The sequence below is a fragment of the Cavia porcellus genome, unplaced genomic scaffold, assembly GCF_034190915.1.
Source record: "Cavia porcellus strain 051 isolate PalLab524CR breed Dunkin Hartley unplaced genomic scaffold, mCavPor4.1 scaffold_28, whole genome shotgun sequence".
NCBI lineage: Eukaryota > Metazoa > Chordata > Mammalia > Rodentia > Caviidae > Cavia > Cavia porcellus.
Window position 1 is genome coordinate 27932602 of NW_026947511.1, and position 20713 is coordinate 27953314.

The 20713-nt window shown below is 52.7% G+C and overlaps 1 protein-coding gene across 1 annotated transcript in view; it reads left to right on the top strand.

The window, feature by feature from the left end:
* Positions 1–20353, top strand: part of Tspan15 (tetraspanin 15) — a 45520-nt gene extending 25167 nt beyond the window's left edge. Inside the window, exons 2-8 of the mRNA XM_003473696.5 lie at positions 2839–3024; positions 4207–4281; positions 12599–12694; positions 14720–14836; positions 17331–17378; positions 19031–19147; positions 19565–20353. Of these exons, the coding sequence (XP_003473744.1) occupies positions 2839–3024; positions 4207–4281; positions 12599–12694; positions 14720–14836; positions 17331–17378; positions 19031–19147; positions 19565–19714 (789 nt within the window). The 3' untranslated portion in view covers positions 19715–20353. The remainder of the gene's footprint in view (positions 1–2838; positions 3025–4206; positions 4282–12598; positions 12695–14719; positions 14837–17330; positions 17379–19030; positions 19148–19564) is intronic.
* The last annotated feature ends 360 nt before the right edge of the window (positions 20354–20713 follow it).

Below are 20713 nucleotides of genomic sequence, written 5' to 3' on the forward strand. Positions count from 1 at the left end.
TTTTTACAACAGGAAACAGTGAAGTCTCCAGGGTGTGTGGGATCCATATGGAGCTGATTTAGGGTGGTGTAGTTGTGAGTTCAGTGACAGAGTGAGGATTATACTTTTCATCACAGTGGAAGATAAAATCTTGCTGTCACCCTCAAGGTTCTTGAATATGTGCTTTGTTCCATGCTGGGGCCCAGAGTGCCGTGGGGTCCATGTTGAATCCTGATCCTTACTCCTGTGTGCAGGGGGTTCCTGGCTGTTCATCTTCTTCAGATCAGAGTATGGTAAGGGATTCTCTACAGGAGGAGTGTGTGTGTGTGTGTGTCTATGGGTGTGCACGCGTGTGCCTGGGTGATTTTACTGACTTCCCTTCGCTCCCAGATTTCCTGATACGGCCACGTTGTTCATAAGTGGCCGGTGGCCTTGTGTGTCAGTGCTTTTGCACCAGCCGGGGTGGGTCAGAGACATTCTGTCCACATGGGAAAGTGGGGTCCAGCTGCCTGGGCCTGGTGAAGGGAATTATTTCTGTAAACCAAGGCTATAGCCTTGGAATACAGCAGGGTGCCGGACCCAAGAGAGCTGGTCCTGGTAACCCACGGCCATCAGTGCTTCTATGTCAGAAGCTCTGTAGTGTGACCAGACTCTGGTATCCCTGTCACTGGTCAAAGCCGAGGGGGAAGCAGCCACTTCCCTCTCTCTACTCAGGGCAGCCTTGGCGCCCTGTAGAAGGTCAAGGAGCCGTCCTGGAAGGCGTGAAGAAAAAGGAGCCCACTATGGCCACTTGAAACCTGAGCAGAAGTACGTGGCTGAAGGATGGGCTCTGGCGACTATGTGGGACTCTGGGGCCGCCAGCCCTGGTGCACACTGTCACCGCTTGTCTGTTTGCCTTCCTTCCTCTCGGACCTGAGCTGGCAGCGTACCACTTCTATTCTCCTGAGTCTCCTCGGCCCAGTGGGGAAGCCCTGCAACCCAGTGACATTTCCGGCCTTCCGGAATGACTGGCCCGGAAGGACGGTGGGGATCTTTGGATAGGCAAGAGCCTGGTAAACAGCAACTGACTCAGGATCGGGGTGGGGGTCTGGGTCTGTGGGAAACTCCAGCTCACGTTCATTGAGGACATTGACTGTAAACGTCTGTGGCACTTCCCCAGCATAGGAACTGTCAGGGACTGCAGATGCCAAAACAGTCCAAAACATCCCTCCTGGCATGGAGTTTATGTTCTGGTGGAGAAGACAAACTATTAAAGAGGCAAAAGAAATTATGTAGTATGTTAAATACTGGTGAATACAAAGGAGAAAAATGAAACGGAAAAAGCAGTAAAAAAAAAATTGCAGGGAGGGACAGGTGACAACTGAGTAAAGATGAAAGGAAGTGAGGAATGATCTATGTGGATATCAGTAGGAAGGCCTCTCTAGGGGGTGGAAACAGTGTGTGCAAAGGCCCTGGGGTGAATGCATTGGTGTGTTTGACAGCAGTGAAGAGCCTTGGGGGTTTTTTTTGGAAAGTTACAGAGTACTGTTTTAACTGTCAGAAATGTTGATATTGAGGGATTTTAATGAAAATCCCCTCAAAATTTCTATTCCATCCTTTGGCCTTCCTTATGGTCATCCTGAAAGTGCAGTCCTGATTTGTGATACTGTCTAAAATGTCTATTCCCCTGAGCGGTGCCAAAATGTCCTTTAGGTTCCTGCCTATCTAATAGTCATCATGATGGCCCTGTACTTTTGGGTTTACAGAGCCCCCCACTTTTCTTATTTTGGCTACTTCCTTACAAAGACCCTTGGGTAAGCAGGGTCACAGTGAACGTATCATCCCTATTTTTCAGATGGAAACTGATGGAAACAGACTCAGGGTGGTCATTGCCTGTCCAGGATCTTGGATTAGCAAGTGACAGAACTGGCAAACCCATGTTCTCTGACCCAAACTGTGCCCCCTTACTGTAGCATCTCCATGCAGGGTCCATTTCTTAGTTATTTCTCTCTCATTGCTGAGACAAAATATCCAACATCCAAAGTTAAAGGGGAAAGGTTTGTTCAGCTCACAGTTTGTAGAAGTTTCAGTGCACAATCAGCTGGCTCCAAAGCGGACAGGCCTCACAGAGGAGAAATAGTTGATGCCAGAGCAGAAGGTAACAAAGCAAACAAGGGAGACCTCAGCTTTCTTGGACCATAATATCTAACCTGTTTACCTACCTTTAGGGCAAGTAGCACTCACCCTAAATGTTAGTGCCTTGACCTTAGCATGGTATCCACCGTGCCATGAATCAATTCCAGCACCACATACTCTAGATCCAGGCACCTGGGTCTAAATGGCGTGAGGCTTTGGGGGGACATCGTGACACAGCCTTGAGAGTCCATGTTAGTCTGTGATGGCTATTGTCCAAGTGCCACCCTCGGGGTGGTTTTAAGCACAGACTCTGATGTGCTCACATTCTGGGGGTGGAAGCCTAAGCGCGAGGTGTGGCTGGGTTGGCTTCTCCCGGGCCTCTCTCTTGGGCTCATAGATGTTCCTCGTCTCCCCGTCTTTGTTCGTTGTTTCTCTGTGTCCTGATCTCTTCTTCTTGTAAGGACTCCAGTTTTATTGGATTATGGCCACCGTGGTGACTTCATTTTAACTTAATTACCACTCTAAAGGCCCTATCTCCAAATATAGTCATATTCTGAGGAACTGGCATCTAGGATTGCCGCAGAGGACTTTTTGGGGAACAGTGCAGCCCATGCCAGGGTCCCTCATGCATGGCCCCCCTGGGGGAATCCCCTGATTCCAGGGAGCGCGGCCCTAACCAGGCTCTTCATGGGAAGGTCAGCGGCCACCCGCAGTCCTTCTTCTCACTGCCACCTTCTGCTGCAGCTGATCGGTGCCCTGGTCCTGTCTGTGGGGATCTATGCCGAGGTCGAGCGGCAGAAGTACAAAACCCTGGAAAGCGCCTTCCTGGCCCCGGCCATTATCCTCATCCTCCTGGGGGTTGTCATGTTCATCGTCTCCTTCATTGGTGTGCTGGCCTCCCTCCGAGACAACCTGTGCCTTCTTCAAGCGGTGAGTCGGCCTGCCCAGCCCTCAGCCCGGGGGTGGGGGTGGGGGTGAGGGTGTGGCCATAGGGGGCTCCTTGGGGTCTCCACAAAGGCCCAGCACACTGCCCCTGAGCCCTAGAGAGTTTCCTAGGTCAGCCCACAGAGCAGGCCTCAGGAGGGGCCCGGAGCCCACATCTGCTTATAAAAGCAGGTTTGAGTACTGTGGTTGCTCCTGTTCCTCTGGTCCCTTGGTGGCAGTGGGAGAAGCCACACTTGGATGTGAACAAGCAAAGATGAATAAAAGGGGGGTGGTGGTTCTTAACTCACCCAACTACAGCTTAGATAGTCTCTTGCCACCTCCTGGGGCTCCCTGTGCTGCTCACCAGCAGCCTCAGGCTGGCAGAGTTCTTGTAGCTTTTTTTTTTTTTAATTGGTACCAGGGATTGAACTCACAGCCGTGTGCTTGCAAGGCAGACGCTCATGCTGCTGAGCTAAATCCCCAGCCCTATCTTTGTAGCTTCTAACCCCAAAGTATCTTTCTTGGTTCCTTTGGTCAGAGTCTCTGGATGCTGGTGGCCCCAGCTGGGGTCATGTACCCATCCTGAGGTCACAGGTGTGGTCTACTCTCCCTGCATCTCCATAGTAGCGAGGGATGATTCCCTAAAGCTGGGGATGCAAGCGAGACAGAGCCCCTCACTCCACACTCACATGTGTATCTTATAACCTCCCTGCCTATGGAAAAGTCTTATGATCCCATAGAAACAAGATCATGTGTTACCTGAGGCCAGAAGTTGCTGGAGTCTATTTGTAAGATGCTTGATTTCTGATAACACATTGGGGTGCGTATCCTTTAAGCATCAAGCACCTCTCACCCCACTTCAGAAGGGTACTTGAAGCTCTGCCCCAGCCTGTCCTTCAAGCCAGGGTGAGGCCCAGCTCTTCCCTTGAGTGGATGGGATGGTGAAGCTTGTCACCTAAACTCCACAAAAGTCCTCTGGGACAAACATGGGTAATAATCATCTGCCTGGGGCAGCGTGGGTACAGCTGTCCACATCCCATGATCCTGCGGGTTGGGAGGGCAGCAGGCCCTGGAGCTGTGAGAGCTGCTACAGAAGTAACTCTCCTGACTGCTCTTGATGACGCTTGCCCTTTGCCCTGTGTCTATCCTCTGCCCCCTTCAGGTGAATCTCTGAATTTTGCTTTCCAGTTTATGTATATCCTGGGGATCTGCCTCATAATGGAGCTCGCTGGTGGTGTGGTGGCCTTGATCTTCCGGAACCAGGTGGGCCTGGGGGCTCATATATGGGAGCTGTGCATACTGATGGCTTGCCGTGTGTGCTCTGTGCTATAAATGGGGGTCTCCATTGAGTGGAGTGGACAGCCCCTAGGGGGTTTTGCTTGTACTCCAGGAGGCAGAGGGGCTGGCAGAGATGCTGGGATTTGGTGTATCTTGGCACCTGCGTGACTGTCATGCTGCGTGCAGGAGTGAGGGAAGGAGACGGGTTTCCAGTGCAGCATCCCACCTCCAGCAGGGTCTGCAGAGTTAAGAGTCCTGTGGAGCTGGGGGAGTGTTCATGGCTCTTGGTCTCCAGATCCCTCATTCTGTTCTATACACGTGTGCTTCATACCAGCTGTGTGACCTTGGGCAGTCACTTGACCTCTCGGAGTCTTAGGGGGTCATGATTCCTAGAGGATGAGTTTGGGGTGAATATTGGATGAAGAAGAAATCTGAAGGCCCTGACATGTTTGGGCACAGCTTCTCTTGTCCAAGACCCCACCAGAAGTGAGCGGTGGGTAGGGCACACTTCTAAATCAGAATTCTCTGTCTTTTGTCTCAGAACCTCCTTTGTCTCACCCTACTTTGGTGTTGTGGTCAGGGCTTGAGGTGCAGGGTGCATTTGTAGAAGCCCCGGTCTCTGTCTACTCCCTGGGTACACCCTGGCCTGTTATACAGCTTGGTGCCTGGCGTTCCTGTACCCGTTGGAATGATGGATTAGAACTGCAATGGAATCATCATTCTTGCGAGAAGTTGGGCCCACGGCAGCAGACACTGTCCCAAAGCCAGGGCCTCAGCCAGTTCAGTGTCTGACCCCTGCCACACTCTTCCTGGTTATGGCTGGTGTCCCAGCCCTGGTGGGAACAGGACCATACCTGCCATGCCCAGGCCTCCTAGGATGAGACTTAGCCCTAGACACGTCTATATCCCTGGGATCCAAACTCCAGAATAAAGGAGGGGCAATTCCTAGCATGCCAATGGAGTGATCAATACATAGAGAGGATAAGAAACGTTTCCAAGAGTACACAGCAAAGCAGAGACAGCGCAGGGCTTCTTCCAAATCCAGAATCGCTCTCTGCTCCTCCCTTTCCCTCTTTTCTACTCTGGTTCTCTGCTCAGAGCTAATGGATCTAGGCTAGTAGGCTGCTCACCAGCAGCTTGAGGGGAGAGAGATGTTCATTCATTTACCTTTGAAGATGCTATTCTGTGCAGCCTTTAGAGCTTCTGGCCAGCCTGTGTCTTCCAGGGTTAGGGACAGTGCTTCCCTGGATGGAGCCCAGGGAGAGTTTGTGATCCACAGCTTCCATGTCCTTAGTAAACAGCCTGCTCCCAAGTAAGCAGCAGGCCTAGTCCCGGCATGCTTGTGTCGAGACTGGGATTTGCTGCCTTCCAGGCTCCACAGGTCAGAGAGGGCCTTTCAAGTGAGGGAGCTGGGCTGAGGCCTCACAAATCCCCTGGGCTCTTTAGTCCTCATAGAATGGGGAATGAAACTCCCAACCTACGGAATGTCCGGTAAGAGTTCACATTCTCTAAAATTGAAGAATGAATTTCAGGAATAACGGAGGTTAAGAGCAGAATATATTTACTGAGAGAAAGAAAGCTTCTATCTGAGGGAGTCAGAAGAGGTCCCAAGTGGGTTGCCAAAGATTGTCTTTTCTAGGGACTTTTGTAGAGCAAAACCACGAGATAAGGCGGGCCCAAGATAGGAAAAAAAAAGGGAGCTCTCAAGGCAGGTAGGCGGGCAGGCATGAGGTAGAACAGAACTGTGGCCGTCCGCTAAGATTTCAAGTGTAATTGCTCAGGTGAAATTGATTAAATTGGGATCAGATGGGGAAGGGAGTCTCGTAGTATAACGTAGGCATTCTTATGGAGCAGTGACTCTTCCTGTGGGGGGTTGGGATGGTGGTTACTGACTTCAGGGTGATCCATAGCTATTTAGAATATCAATCCCTGATGTTTATCCTTAGGGTGTGGTTCATTTGTTTTTTTTGTGTGTGTGTTTTGAGAACTGAGCCTAGCCCTTTGCCTATAATATTTTTATCTAACTCAGCTACCTGTAACACTCATAGTTCAGGAGGCCGGGGCCAGGGTTGAGTTTCTAGTGGTCTCCACCCTCTGCAACCTGTGAAGTATGTCCCTCTCCCTTGAGTGGGGTGCCCTCATGGGGCTCTTGGTAGGCAACTGGCAAGGGCTGCCTGCTCTGTGGAGTGGGCCATGGTGTCTGTTGAAAAGAACAAACGTAAACTCAGTTTCTCCTCCTGCACACTGATGGCCCAGGTCACCCTTGTGATCCCTGGATCTGTGGCGCTCTTCTCAGTGCCAGTGAGCCATCTGTTCTGCAGTAGACCTCAGTGAGGTGTCCTCTGAGTCAGCTCAGAGCTGGTGCTGTCCACCTGGAGCTGGCATCACATCCCATGGGCTGAGTGGTCAGACCCCAAGACTGTCCACTTTGGGTGCTTGTCACAGGCCCCAGCTGGTTTCCTCTATGCTTCTGAGCACTTGGCTATAAATAGGGGCCCCTCTGTATCCTTCTCAGTTCAGTTAATTTGCTCAGGCAGCCCTCAGGGAAACACTGAGTTCTGTTTCTTATGAAAGGTGTTTATTGCCCTTTTATTAGTTTATTATAAAGAATGTTTCAAAGGGTGCAAGAAAGGTGAGGCTTGGGAAGAGGGGTGCAGAGCCTTTGTGTGGTCAGCCGTCAGGAAGCTCCCTGAAACCTATCCTTTGGGGGCTTGATGGTCACTTCGAAGCACAGGCATGGTTGCGCATGGGCTGGGTGGGGATACCCAGGGAGACCTTTCTGTTCAGATTCCGCAACATCTCTCCCTCACGGGTGCCAGGAAACACCTGTGCGATGAAGAAGTTCTGTGACTGACCGTCAGACAAGGGCAGGTCAGGGTGTGTCTTTGTGGTGAATGTGAAGGCTGGAGTTTCTGTGACCCACCTTGGGGCTGAGAAATTCTAGTTTGTGCACCTGCCTTGGGGAGGGATTGATGAGGCAGGTGCAGAGGATGAAAACGTATCTGTGGTCAGATCTGTAGTTGGTATCACAGCATCATATGCTCAAACGAAATTTCTTAAAATGTTAAAGCAAGCTTCACAACCGTAAATACAGCTAGACCTTCACAATGGATGCAACAAAATCTGGAGAAACACTGAGAGAAACAGAAATATTAACCAAGAAACTCTGTTTCCTCTGAGGGATGGAACAAAGGTGATTTTTCTTCTTCTCATTCTGTTTTTCCCCAATTCCCCATTTTTTTTTTTTTTGTAAAGTCAAGAGAAAAATGCCATAATGAAAAGACTTAATGCCCCTCGAAACTCTTGTAAGACAAGAGACAGACAGGCTGATGCCAGGAGCAGACGAGCGTGACCAGCCGTGGCTGTGCGGTGGCAGAGGGTGGGGAGGAGCAGTCAAGGTTGGCTTTCAGGAGGAGATGAGTTCCCCATTCCAGTTTTTCTTCATCAGAGGGAGAGTGATTTCTTCTAGCCACAAGTTCAGCCTCCAGTGCCTTGGGCCGCCTGTTAACTCTGACAATACCCTGGCAGGGGACAAAGGAGAACAACTGGTCAGGCTAAACTGCCTACTGGGGTCCTGGGGCCATGCCCAGGTCGGGGATGGGCAGAGCAAGCTAAGGATTCTCGGAGGAGGAAGCAACTCTTACAGCCTCGAGCCTGGTGAGGCCTCTGTGGACACTCCTGACCCAGCATTCCCCAGAAATAACCTCTCAATTTAGGGGTATGGGACCAGCTGGGAGCCAGCCAGCCAGGGATCAGAAGCAGATGTAGGGGCAGCTCCATGACACCAGCCAGTGGGAAGAGACCCTGAGTGACCCCACCACTGTCTAGTTGTACCCCCTTCACAGCTGCCCTTGCCCCAGCCTGGTCTGTGGCTTCTCCAGAGGGTCTGGGAGTGCACCCCCGCCCCAGGCTTCCTTCCCTCTGCCTCTTCCAGCAGGAGGTGGGGAGCAGAAATCTCTTGCTTCAGCTCTATCAGGGGTTATTATTGTCATTCTAGATGCCAGCACCAGCCTGGTTGTCTTGTCCTGGCTCTGGCCTTAGCTGGTTCCAGGCATACACTGGTGTCAGGGGCAGGAGAAAGGAGGTGGCACCATGGCCCCCACAGCTGAGCACCAGAGCCCAGCTGCTGATGGCCCAGAGGCAGAGTTCTGCACTGGTCTGGCCGGATCTCTGCAGGTGGTGCACCCCTCTATGCAGAGCTGCCAGCTGGGCAGCTGGAGCCCTATTGGGGTGTAACCTCCCTCATCGCAGGATTCTCTGTGATTCCTGGTGTTGGGTGCAGCTGCGCTGCCAGGGTCTCTGATGCTGCTGGGGAAGCCCTGGTGAGGAAGCCTATTGCCTTCCATTCCTCAGCCATTGAAAACACTGCGTGTGCCTCTCCAGAGGCCTTGGGCAGCTAGAAAACTAGATCTGAAAGAAACAACTAGAAAGGACAATTGGGGACCTGGCCTAAATCCCCAATCTCCCAAATGAGTGTATGGTGAAGGCTTAAATAAATGAAATAAGTGATATATAACTTGGGGGCTCCAGGAGGATCAGAATCCTCTGCAGAGTTTGAGATTCTGGTGTCCATGACAAGGAATGTCTCTGGGTGGTCGGTATTTATTTTTTTCAAATAAGGAAAGAGTTAGACTGGAAAATGCAGGAAACTGAACAGACCTTGGGAGTGGTTCAGGACTTTTCTAGGTAACAGGTTATGTTTACTTTAGGAGAGCTATCTTATCTTAAGTTCAGAGAAGCATTCACTGCAGGAGTGAAATGTTTGTATCTATAGTCTTTATTTAGTTAATTGGAGCTGGGGCCAGGTGTCCTCAGCTGTGACCTTATCTTGTCCTTTGAGGCATCTCTTTGTTCTGGGGTCAGCTGGGCCATGCCCTGGCCATGCTGCAGCCCTGCACGTGTGTTCAATTTCCAGGTTCAACAGCTCCCGACAAAGGACAAGATTTGGTGGCCTTTGATGTTTACTTACTCTTGGCTTCAGTTAGCCAGGCCACGTGACCATCGAGGCTCTGCTGTCTCTTGGTGAAAGGCTCTTTCTAGCCCTCATTGGGGCTGCCCTTGCTGCCGTGACCTGGTTTAGAGCCAAGCATGGTGACACTGGTGGCTATGGTCTCTGGGAACTGCACTGGAAGTCACTTCCCCACCTGCTGCCACAGGCGATGTCCCCAGAGTGGCTTAGAAGTCCCTCAGAACACAACAGGCACTGCCAACGTTAGGGACTTTGCAGTTAACAAGCTGTGCACCCTGTTCCCTCACGAGACTTCCTCACTACCCTCCCAGTGGTCACAGCCAAGGAAGCACTCAGTGACCTGCCTATCTGCCAGTGCACATGCGAATACGCGCAAAAGGAGACACAATTTCGAGAACCAACGTGACCCAAAGATCTTTCCCATGGGAGCTGGGGCAGCTGCCATCACTGAGCCCTAGACCTTTTGCTCCTCCTGCCCATTCCCCTCCCTTCCCTTCCTTTTCTGGCCTGATTCTCACCCAGGCGTGGCATGGAGTCTGTGCTCTTGCAAATGCTCATGGTGGTTTGGTGACAGAGACCAGTGCTGCCCCTGAAGGAGAGAGGACCTGCTCCATGCTCACCAGCCTCCTCTATGCCCTCTCTGCCTCCATAGCCTGGGCCTCCTGCCATCCTACTCTGTCACCACCTCTGAGGGTGTCCAGAGGGCTCAGTGACCCAGAGACAGGCTGGGAGTGGGCCAGGCTAGGTACAAAGCACCAGAGTGGGCCGGGGCTGTGACTGCAGTGCCCTGAATGTGGAAGTAAGTGGTCTGACATTGTATTGTCACAGTGGTGGCCCAACAAGTGACCTTGATACTAGTATTACTCCAGCACCCAGTAGCTGTGAGCTGTGAGTTCATCCCCTACCCCACCCTTGGTGAGCAGCTTACCCTACTCCTCCCACACCCCAGCCAGCTGGACTATCCCTTCTCTAGCCAGTGCAGTAGGCACTAAAGGCTGGAGAGGCTCTCTGACCTGGGCCTGAGGCCTGCCCAGTCCTTGCTACAGGCAGCTGGTCCATCAAGCCTCTGCCCCAGAGCCCCGTGTCAGACTAGTATGGGCCATGGCCAGCAGTTCTGAGCCTCTTGCAGAAGCTGGTGCTCTCTTTCCTCCTGGGTCTTGTCACCTTGGCTCTGTGCATCGTGGTCTTGGAAAGGAGGTGCTCTGGCCTGCTTCATTCCTCTCTTCTAGTACTGGAGATGGTTTAGAGACAAGAACAAATCTGAACCTTGGCATCTTCACTTGGCACCCGAAAAGGTGTCCACCTAGATCTCAGCATCTCTTTGCCAATGGCCACTGGGTGACCTTGGGCAAATGACTTTGCTCTTGGGGCTACAGGATGTCTGTGAGGGTGGCCCCAGGACTCTCCCCCAGAGGCTACCTATATTGCAGCAGGTATTTGGATGATAGCTGGAGAGTTCCCCATAGAATCACCATTTTTCATTCATGACTGTCAGGCCTGCAACCTCCCAAATAAGCGGGCAGCAACGGCTTAAATAAAAGAAACAAGTTGTATGATTTTAGGGGTCTGGGAGGAGCAAAACCCTCTAGCAGAATTTGAGATTCTCTGGGAGCTGACACAAAGATCTTCTCTGGATGACTCATATTTCTTAGGTTTTCAAAAAAGGGATTAAAGTGGGAAAAGTGAGAACTGAGCGGGACAGTGGGAGTTGGCTCACATTGTCTCCAAGCAATAAATTATCTTAATTTAGGAGAACTGTCTTACTTCCAGGTTGACCTTCAATGCAGGAGTGAGATACCTGCAGCTACAGTCTTCCAAGTTAATTGGGGTTGGAGCCAGGTGTCCTCAGCTGTGGTCTTATCTTGTCCTTTGAGGCATCTCTGGCCTCACAGGCCTCTGCAGGCCTCAGCCGGACCAGTGATTCATAGAGGTTCACTTACCATGAATCTGCTGCCCATCTCCAGACGAGGGACCTAAGCCTGGGACAGACTCATAAATAAACATAGAAAGCCAATCAGTTAATTTTAAACCCTGCTCAGAGCAAGCTACATCTCCATTACATGGCACAGTGGGTCTGAGGTAGTAGCATGCGGTGTCTGTCTCCTGGAAAAACACTGCAAAGTTTATAACACCAGGACCTACTGTGTGCCTGGCTTCCTGCTTAGCACTTCAGAGCTTTAGTGCAGTTTAATCCCACAGCATCCCTGTGAGGCAGGGGAGTTGCCTTCCGATTTTGTGGTGAGGATCTGGAGGCTCAGAAGTTAACAGAAGCGACTGTAGCCCAGAGACTACACGGACTGCACCTTGACAGTGAGGCTGGATAGTTCCTCTCAGCTTGGTTTTTGGCCCTCAGATCTGGACTGTTCCTTGTAGAAAAGCCCACAGCCTTGGCTCAGTGGGAAACTGAGGCCCAGGAAGGGGAAGAGAGCTATGAGGGGTCCGGAACCTGGACCCTGTTGTCCTCCCAGGAATTATCTGGCTCTTCTCTGGCACCAGAGCCAAGAATGCCCCTTTGTCCCCTTCTCGGCTGATACTCAGCCTCGGTGCTCTGAAAGCTCTGATTGTCACAGCCGGCATGGAGAAGGGCCGCCCACACTCCGCCCCCACCCTTGCTTGCTGTGGGCCCCTTTGTGCCCTGGATCTCAGCACAACAGCCAGACTGTTGATCCAAAAAGCCCAGTGTGACTGGGATAGGGCAGTGTGCCAGTGCTCTTTCCCAAGGGGACTGTCCTGCCCCAGTTGGGAGGGGACTGCTGGGTCTGTGGGCCCCAGCACCATAGTGATGGAGAGACTTCCCATACAGGAAGTCAGGCGACTCAAATGCCAGCCCCAGCCAGGCCCAAATCAGCCTGCTCTGTTGACCCCCCAGCCCTGCCACTAGTCCCCTTCTCCTGGGTCCTCAATTTCCTCCTCTATACAGCTTGAGGCAAGATGATGGAGGAATATGGAGAGGGATTATGGAAGAAGGGAAGGTACCAGCTCAGGCCTGTCCCTGGGTGGCAGAAAGAGCACCGGGCTGGGGACCAAGATGGCTGAGCCAGCTCAGGTGTGGCTGCTTCAGAGCCCAGTGCTCTTGGGCATGGCCCTCGCTCCAGGGTCTGGCCGTCCATCTGTAGAGGATGTGGTGGAGGCCTTCAGGCATCTGTTGGGCCTTGGAGGCTGGGGAGGCCTTGTGGAAAGGGAGGCCATGGGATTGGGTGGGGAGTGGAGGAACCTCTGCAGCAGGCGGCGCAGGTGCTGCTGAAAAGCACATGGTGCCTGCTGCCAACTTCCAGGAATTCCTGGGTTGGTCTCTGTGCATGGAACTTCTCCTTTGTGATGTCTCCTTAATAGACCATTGGCTTTTTGAATGACAACATTCGAAGAGGAATTGAGAACTACTATGACGACCTGGACTTCAAAAACATCATGGACTTTGTTCAGAAGCAGGTGAGCCCCCAGGGCTGTGGTCAAAGGGGTGCCTCCAGGATCTTTGCCCCCAGTTTAGCACCTTTTTCGGCAGTCATAGTACCAGCCCCTTTCCTTGGTGCTTTTCTGCATTCCTTTCCTTTAGTGCCAAGGCTCACGTCCCTGCCCTTGGTCTCTCTGTGAAGATGACCTTGACTTCTTCCAGAAGTGCTTAGAAGAAGCTGGGCATGGTGGTGCACACCTGTGATTCCAGCACTCTGAGAGGCTGAGGCAGGAGGATTGCACGTTCTAACCTAGCCTGGGCAACACAGTGACTTAGTGAGATCCTAAATAGAAAAATAGAAATGAAAAATAGAAAAGAGTTTGAGATACAGCTCATTGTGAAGACCCTGGTCCAACGCCCAATACTGGGCAGGGTGGGGGAAGGCTTAGAACAGACCAGGCAGGCACTTGGTGATAAGGCCCCAGGAAGTGAGCATTGGAGTTGTCTTTAGGCTCCTGGGTGGGGATAGCCACTGGCCCACCCTGCCCAGCAGCACCTCCTGGGACATGACCTTGGGAGCTCAGCTGCTCAGCTCCCCTGTGCCAGCCCTTGGTGGGAACTGGACTCTCACCACGCCCAGGGCCCTGGCTCTGTGCTCCTTTGTAATCAGAACAGGTGCAGCCTCCTCTGGAAGCCGTTTCCTGCCAGCGCCGTGCTGCCAGCTCTGTTGGGGACAGCGGAGTCACACGCACTGGCACTCGGCAGAGTGAGATGTTTTCATTGGAAGCAGCCTTCAGATGGGTGGGGGGAGGGGTAGGAATGATCAGTGCTCAGCAGGCACCTGCTTGGTGTCCTCCGGGCAGAGTGCTTTACACACAGCCTCTCTGGCCGTCACAGCTCAGCTCTGCAAGGCTGCCCTTGCTCCTCTCTTACACACAAGGATGAGAGGCCCAGAGAAGCTGATCAGCTTACTTGCAGCCACCCAGCTGAGATGGTTTGAGGATTAGAATGGGAGATTTGTCTGGTTGCAAAGCAAATGCCCCTTGAACCACACCTTAGACAGGCCTTGAAAGTCCCTAAACCTAATGGCTTAAAGGGCACTGTGGGGACTTGGGACAGTCTCTGGTTTGTGCTACTACCAGAACCTCCTACCGTACCAGTCCCTGGCTGGCCTTGTGCTGCTCCTGCCGTACAACCCAGCCTTGTACTCTCCTCTCTGCCGTCCCTCCCTGCTCTCTCTCACTCACTCTGTTCCAGACCCATATTTCAGAAAAATGTCCTCTCCTTGGAGCAGCCTTTTCTGACATTTACCCTAAAGCCACCCTGTCCTGTTCCTTTCCCCTGTGTCTGGGAGCATGGCGTCCCTTCCTGCCTTTCTGTTTAGGGCTTGCCCTGCCTCCCTCCCCTGGTTTTGCTCACCCTGTCTATCCAAAACCCAGATGGTGCCCAGCATATGCCAGTGCCTCCAGGGAGCTGTTGGCCACTGCTCCTGGGAGTGGGCACTGGTGCAGGGGCAGAGGCAGGAAGACAAAACTCAGGGGATAGCCTAAGGCCACTGCCTGTGTGCTGAGGTCAACAGCAGGGACGAGCTGGGGATTTAGCTCAGCGGCATAAGCGCCTGCCTTGCAAGCATGCAGTCATGAGTTCAATCCCCGGTACCGATAAAAAAGAAAAAGACAAAAAAAAAAAAAAAAAAAAAAAAAAAAAAAACAGAGCAGGGACTTCCTCAGGGCCATGGTCTCTGGGACCATAAAGACCTTCTTCTCCAGCCCAACACCTGGGATGTAAAGATGAACAGGGGCAATCCAGTTGCTAAGGAGGGACTTTCCCAGTCATTGTTCTGATGTCCACCCCAAGGCCGTCCAGCCTTGACCTGCCTATTTACCAAGACAGGGTGCTTGCTACCTCCTGGATGGTGGCTGCTCCTGGTAGTTCAGACCTGACAGCATACAGCCTCATGTACCTGCTGTCACTCTCCCACCAGGGTGATCCATGTAATAAACTGTGTTGGCCCCTTCTGTCCACCTGACTGGAAGCTCTCTTCTGTTTGCTGTTTTTCTCAGTTCAAGTGTTGTGGTGGGGAAGACTATCGGGATTGGAACAAAAACCAGTATCACAACTGCAATGCCCCTGGGCCTCTGGCCTGCGGGGTGCCCTACACCTGCTGTGTCCGGAACAAGGTAATGCTCTCCTGGGGTGGGGCAGGTGGTCAGATGCTGCGAAGATGGGGAGGTGGACAGTGTGGGCTGGGGCAAACAGGCAGAGGTGGCAGCTAGAGCTGAGGCTTCCTGAGCCTTTAAGACTCCTTCAGGGAGGGCTCATGGTGTGGCATGGGGCCTTGACTTTATGAGTGTGGTCATCAGCAACTACTGAGCTCCCACAGGCCTGCTGCAAGGTCTTTGGTTTTATTTAACGCAGCCTTTACAATGACACGTAAGGTAGCTGCTATTAATTCACTCACTTTACAGATGAGGAGATCGAGGCACAGAAAGGTTAGGTGCCTGAGGTTGGTAGGGCTTGGATGCAGTATCCGCAGCTGTTTCAGCCCAGGGCTCCGCAGATGAGGCCAGGGCAGCAGTTTCAAGGGTGGACCTCAGAGGGGCGAACTGGTCTGTAGCATTGGCTCTGGCAGAGTGGGCCTGCGCTCTGGGTGTCTCTGGTAACCCCAGCAACACAGAGCCCAGCAGGAGAGGTCTGGTGATGTAAATGTCAGCCTCTGCCTCTCCCCAGCTCTGCATTTCAGCTGTAACCTCCTTAGTCACTCGCGATGCTGTCCTGTGCGGTCACCACTACGTCAATCCTTGTGTGTAACTAGCAGAAAGCCATGTAATTACTCATGACCCAGCAGTCATGGAAAATGTCTGTGCTAACATCGCTGCCACCAGTGCCCACTGCCTGAGTCTGTAAACCCGGCAGCTGTGGCGGGGCGTCGTCCAGAAGGCAGGAGCAGCGCCAACTGCACTCGCCCTAAGCAGGCTGGGCTGGAGTGAGCTTGTTTGGAAATTCTAGCTGCCATTTTAGGGTAGGTCGCTGGGCCAGGCGAGTGCTATGTGGGGTCCCGGGGCTTCAGGGGCTTTCAGCAGCTGATCTGAACCTCCTCACCAGGGGCAGCAGCATCGAGTGTCTGGCTGAGATAAGGAAGCCCAATTTATTCACTCATTCATTCATTCAACAGGTACTGGTCGAGGATCCAGGCACATTTCTAGGTGGTGGGGGTACAGCAGGCACACAAAGCCTCTGCCCATGTGGAAGACTGGCAAGATAGAGAAGGAAAAGAGAGTAGGTGAGAAGTGGGTAGATGCTGAGGAGAGAAAGCAGAGGCGCAGGGCGCTGCCGTTTCCGAGAGGAGGGTTTTGAAGGAAGTGAGTGGAGGAGCCACACAGGTTTCTGGGGCCGGGGCGTTCCTGGCAGAGAGGGAAGTCACGGGTGTCCTGCAGGCCATGGGCGGGACTCTGGTGTTCCCTTGAGTGGCAGGGAGGTTGGTAAGTGAGCAGAAGACTTGGTGGGCAGGCAGAGCTGGAAGCCAGGCGAGCTAGAGGCAGATACTGGACATCAGTCAGTGCACTGCCATGCAGGTGGCTGGGGTATGGATGCTGCTTCTGTGCTGTCTGGTGCTGGGGTGAGGGAGCTGTGCCTTTGTGCCACCCAGCCCACTATGCACTGAGTGGTTTTGCATCCAGGGCTGGCTTGGGCAAAGCTGCTTTTGTCTTGTGTCTGTACTGTGTAGTTTCCTTCTGCATTATGCAGGCCTCGTCTTCCAGATGTGAGTGTCCTGAGGGCAGGGACTTTGTTCCTCTATAATCCAAGTCCCCAGAGATGTGGCTGGCACACCATTGGTTCCTAAACAATGTTGGCTCAATGCATGAATGAATGGAGGAAGTGGAGGCCCCTGTACCCGTCATACCCTCCCGAACTTGCTCCCCAGACTCAACCCTCGCCTGAGGGCCACATTCATGGCCTGGATGGACCTGGTGCCACCTGGACACTGGGTGTTACTGGATCAGAGGGCACCCGTGGAGAGGTCAAGGAGGAGGAGGGATGAGCGCAGCTCTCTGAAGTGCAGCTTCCTTATGTGGCACAGCCGGACCTGGGTGCAGGAAGTGTGATGCTAGGGGCCACAGTGGCCACTCAGCGGTTGCCACTATATGCCCTTAGGGATGTCTGTGGCCCCCAAACCCCACAGAGCATTCACTTAGAAGGGGAGGAATGTGGTGGCAGGGGCCATGAGCTGGACTCAGGGTTGTGCCTCTCTCACCTTATAGAGAGAGGTGGAGGCCACCTGGGGCATGGGCCTTGCTTGCTTGCTATGTGGGGCCTGCCTGGGGAGGCATTTGATGGGGTTTGGGCTGGGCCCACAGCTTTCCCTGGGCCTAAATTAGCCAGCAGCTGAGGGTTCTGGAGAGCAGTTCCCTTCCCAGGAAGGAACTTCCAGCCCCTGGGGAGACCAGTGTCTCAGGGGACACCGAGGCATGCCCGGGGACCAGCCCTGCCCTCAGCTGGTGGAGCTGTGGTCCCATTTTCCTTCATAAGACGCAGTTGTGTGGGAAGAGCATGACCCAGCAAGCAAAATGGTGGGACCCAGCGCAGCTTGCTTTTCTCTCCGGTTCTGGGCTGCTGCTAGAGGAGGGGGAAGGAAAGACACATGGCATGTTAGCTGTTACGTTTCCATTTCAGACAGATGTCATCAACACCATGTGTGGCTACAAAACCATCGACAAGGAGGTAATGTCTTTAGGTCCCCTTCCCCAGAAACATTGCTGCTCCTGTCCCATAGGGGATTTTGAGGTGAGGGCTCTGGGAGCTGGAGAGGCCACCTCCCGTGCTTTGCTGAATGTCTCCTCCGGACTTGTCTGTGTGAGGCCACCTGCCAGGACCATGGAGTGCTGTGCGCCTGCCCTGGCTCAGCCCAGCTGGCCTCTGCACTTGAGGTCACCAGCTTGCAGACAGCCCACCTTGTTCCCTTTACCGAGGACCTAGGAGTCCCCACACTCTCTGTGCAGCTAACCTGGGTTAGGAGAGAACCAGGGGGTAATGCTGGGGAAGGAGCTAACAGTAAAGAGAGGCCTTATAGCACTGGCTTACACAGTGGGGTCCCTCAGCCAGCCCTCTGCAGGACCTTGTTAGAAATGTGCACTTCCCAGGTGGAGCCCAGCAGGTGATCCCAGCACACATTCAGTTTGAGATCTGCGCCATTCAGTGCACTCAACCCACCAGAGCTGATGCTGTCCTGTAGAATAGTACTTATTACTGCCCTATTATTTGAAAATAAAACCTATGGATATAATCTACCTATATACTCAGTTTCTAAATAGCATCATGATCTAAGCATGCTAAAGGAAAATAATGCAGTTTGCAACTCTATAACAGATTTTAACACGTAGGAGCTCAGGCTGTTAGATGCAGCAGAAGATAGTGAAACAGTGTTTGCAGGCACTGAGGGGGACCCCTGAGACTCTTACATCCCTGGGGCCCCTAATATAGGGAGTTGTGTTGGTGACTATTTACCACTGGCATCCTTTTTTGTCTTTGATGGGGTCTTTTTAAAGTGACGAACAAGAATCAGATGTAGTTCCAGCTACTCAGGAGACTGAGGCAGGAAGATTACTGGAGCCCAGGGGTTTGAGGCCAGCCTGGGCAACATGGTGAGAACTGTAACAGTCAATCAGTCAGTGAATCAAAAATGTGATCAATTTTGATAAAAGCCTGAACAGAATACAGATTGAATCTGAAATGTTTGGGACCAAAATGTTTTGAATTTCAGATTTTTGGTGGGAATTCTAGAATGTTTACACATTCATAATGAAATATCTTGAGAGTGGGACTTAAATCAGAACATGAAATTCATTTCTGTTTCATATACACCTTCTACACATAGCCTGAAGGTAATTTCATACACAATTTTTAATCATTTTGTGCATGGAACAAAATTTCACACTGTGAAATTTTCTACTTGTAACATCATAGCAGTGCTCAAAAAATTTCAGAGTTTGGAGTATTTTAGATTTGAGGTTAGGGATGCTCAGCCCACACGGTCATGCCTTAATTTACCCAGTGGTAGATCTGAAAAGTTTGTCTTACATTAAGACAATGTAGAAAACATGTCATTTTTACCTTGCCTGGAGTTAGTCGCACCTCTGGCTCAGGGAATTAGGGATTGTTGTTTCACCCACATCAGTGCCTGTAGGTTGGGCCAGGACTGTCCCCAAGCTCTGCAGTCCCTCAGTCCCCAGGGCTAATCATTTGGACAGCCCAAGCATCACCATGGTGCTCCCCAGTCTCCCACTACTAGACAACAGGTGGTTCAGGTCACCTTCCTATGTCACGTGTGAGTGGGGGCAGAGTCCGGCTCTGGCTGATCGGCCCCTCTTGCGCAGCGCCTCAGCCTGCAGAATATCATCTACGTCCGGGGTTGCACCAACGCCGTTCTCATCTGGTTCATGGACAACTACACCATCATGGCGGGGCTTCTGCTGGGCATTCTGCTCCCCCAGGTGGGCACCTGGAGCTGGGCTGGGTGGTGGAGGGAGGTGAATGACAGTGATCATGGTTGCCACCCTCATCCACATGCTCTCTGGGCTGTCTCCTTTAAGGCTCTCTCAAGGGACATGTGATAATCATGCCCATTTCCTAGAGGAGACTGAGGCTAGGCAAGATGTAACAACTAGGTCCCCGAATTACAGTGGTAGGTCTGGGGAGAAGGCTGGTGTGACCCAGGAGGTCCCTGGGATTTCCTTGGAGGTGCAGGCTGGGTTGCCTGGGCAGTGGGGGTGCTGTGCTATGGGGGTTTCCTAGGCCACCCAGGGTCAGGAGGGCTCTGGCTGGCTGCCTGTGTTTCTGGGGCCTGGGAACTGCAAGGAGGGCTGCCTTGATATACACAGGTGCTCACCAGTGCTGTCTTGATTTTGCAGTTCTTGGGAGTGCTGCTGACGCTTCTGTATATCACCCGAGTGGAGGACATCATCATGGAGCACTCTGTCACCGACGGGCTCCTGGGCCCTGGCACCCAGTCCAGCACGGAGGCAGTGGGCACAGGGTGCTGCTTGTGCTACCCTAATTAGGGCCTTGCCTGGGACAGTGGCTCCAGCAGGATTGTGCCAGGTGCTTGGTCTGCTCGGGCTTAACAGGGCTGCACTGTGGTACCTCTGCTCACATGGCACTGACCAGGGCCCAGGCCGTGCATGCCTGCATGTGGCATCTCGTGGCCACTGCCGTGGAGGCAACCTGAGTGCCTCCCCTAAGAAGCTGCTCTACTGCTGTGTGCTCAGGATTCTGTGCCTGCACTGCAGGGCCTGCTTCAGGCCTGGGCCGTGGGGTGAAGGGGAGCTGAGTGTTTGACTCTGGCCCCTTTTATTTCTGGCAGTGCCTTGGCCATTATGCCCCACTGGGTGGCAGTTTTGCAGTCATTTGTGAGCCGGAAAAGAAGAGTGACTCCACAGGGCTGGAGGGACAGTGTGTAGCCCCAGTCCCCCATTCCCTGGCCACACCCCAGGAACCTGGGTGGGCCATTTCTCTTGTGCCTTGAGACCCCTGCAAGGGCTGCTGTTTTGCTGACCCATTTTCTACGTGGTTTTTGTAACATTTTGCATTTTGTACAGAGTTAACAGGAGTTCCCAGCTACCCAAAGATGTTTCCATATACACCCTTCTTGCCCTACCTGTCAGTCCTTTTATCAAACAATAAAGACATGGTTTTTTCTTTCTGGTTTTTCGTGTGTGCTGCTTTGGTGGGGAGAGGGTGAGCAAGGTCTTCACCTGGACTTGGAAGCCCCACGGTGCGGGGATTGAAGCAGGACCACCCAGAGGTGAAGGTTTGGGGCAGTTTGGAACGCTGAGCCAGGGAGCACCTCAGAGCCGGAGGCAGAGGCAGTGACACAGCCTGGGAAACTGAGACTGAGTGTTGTGTGGCATGAGGCCCTGTGATGGGGAAGCAGGACAGCCAAAGCTCTGGGAAGGAGCAGTGCCCCAGATCCACCTGTGTGACTGTAAGTTAGCCTTTTACAGAACCTCTTCCCCCACCCACACTGGCGTCACAGCAAAGCTTGGTACCGGTCTCCCCCT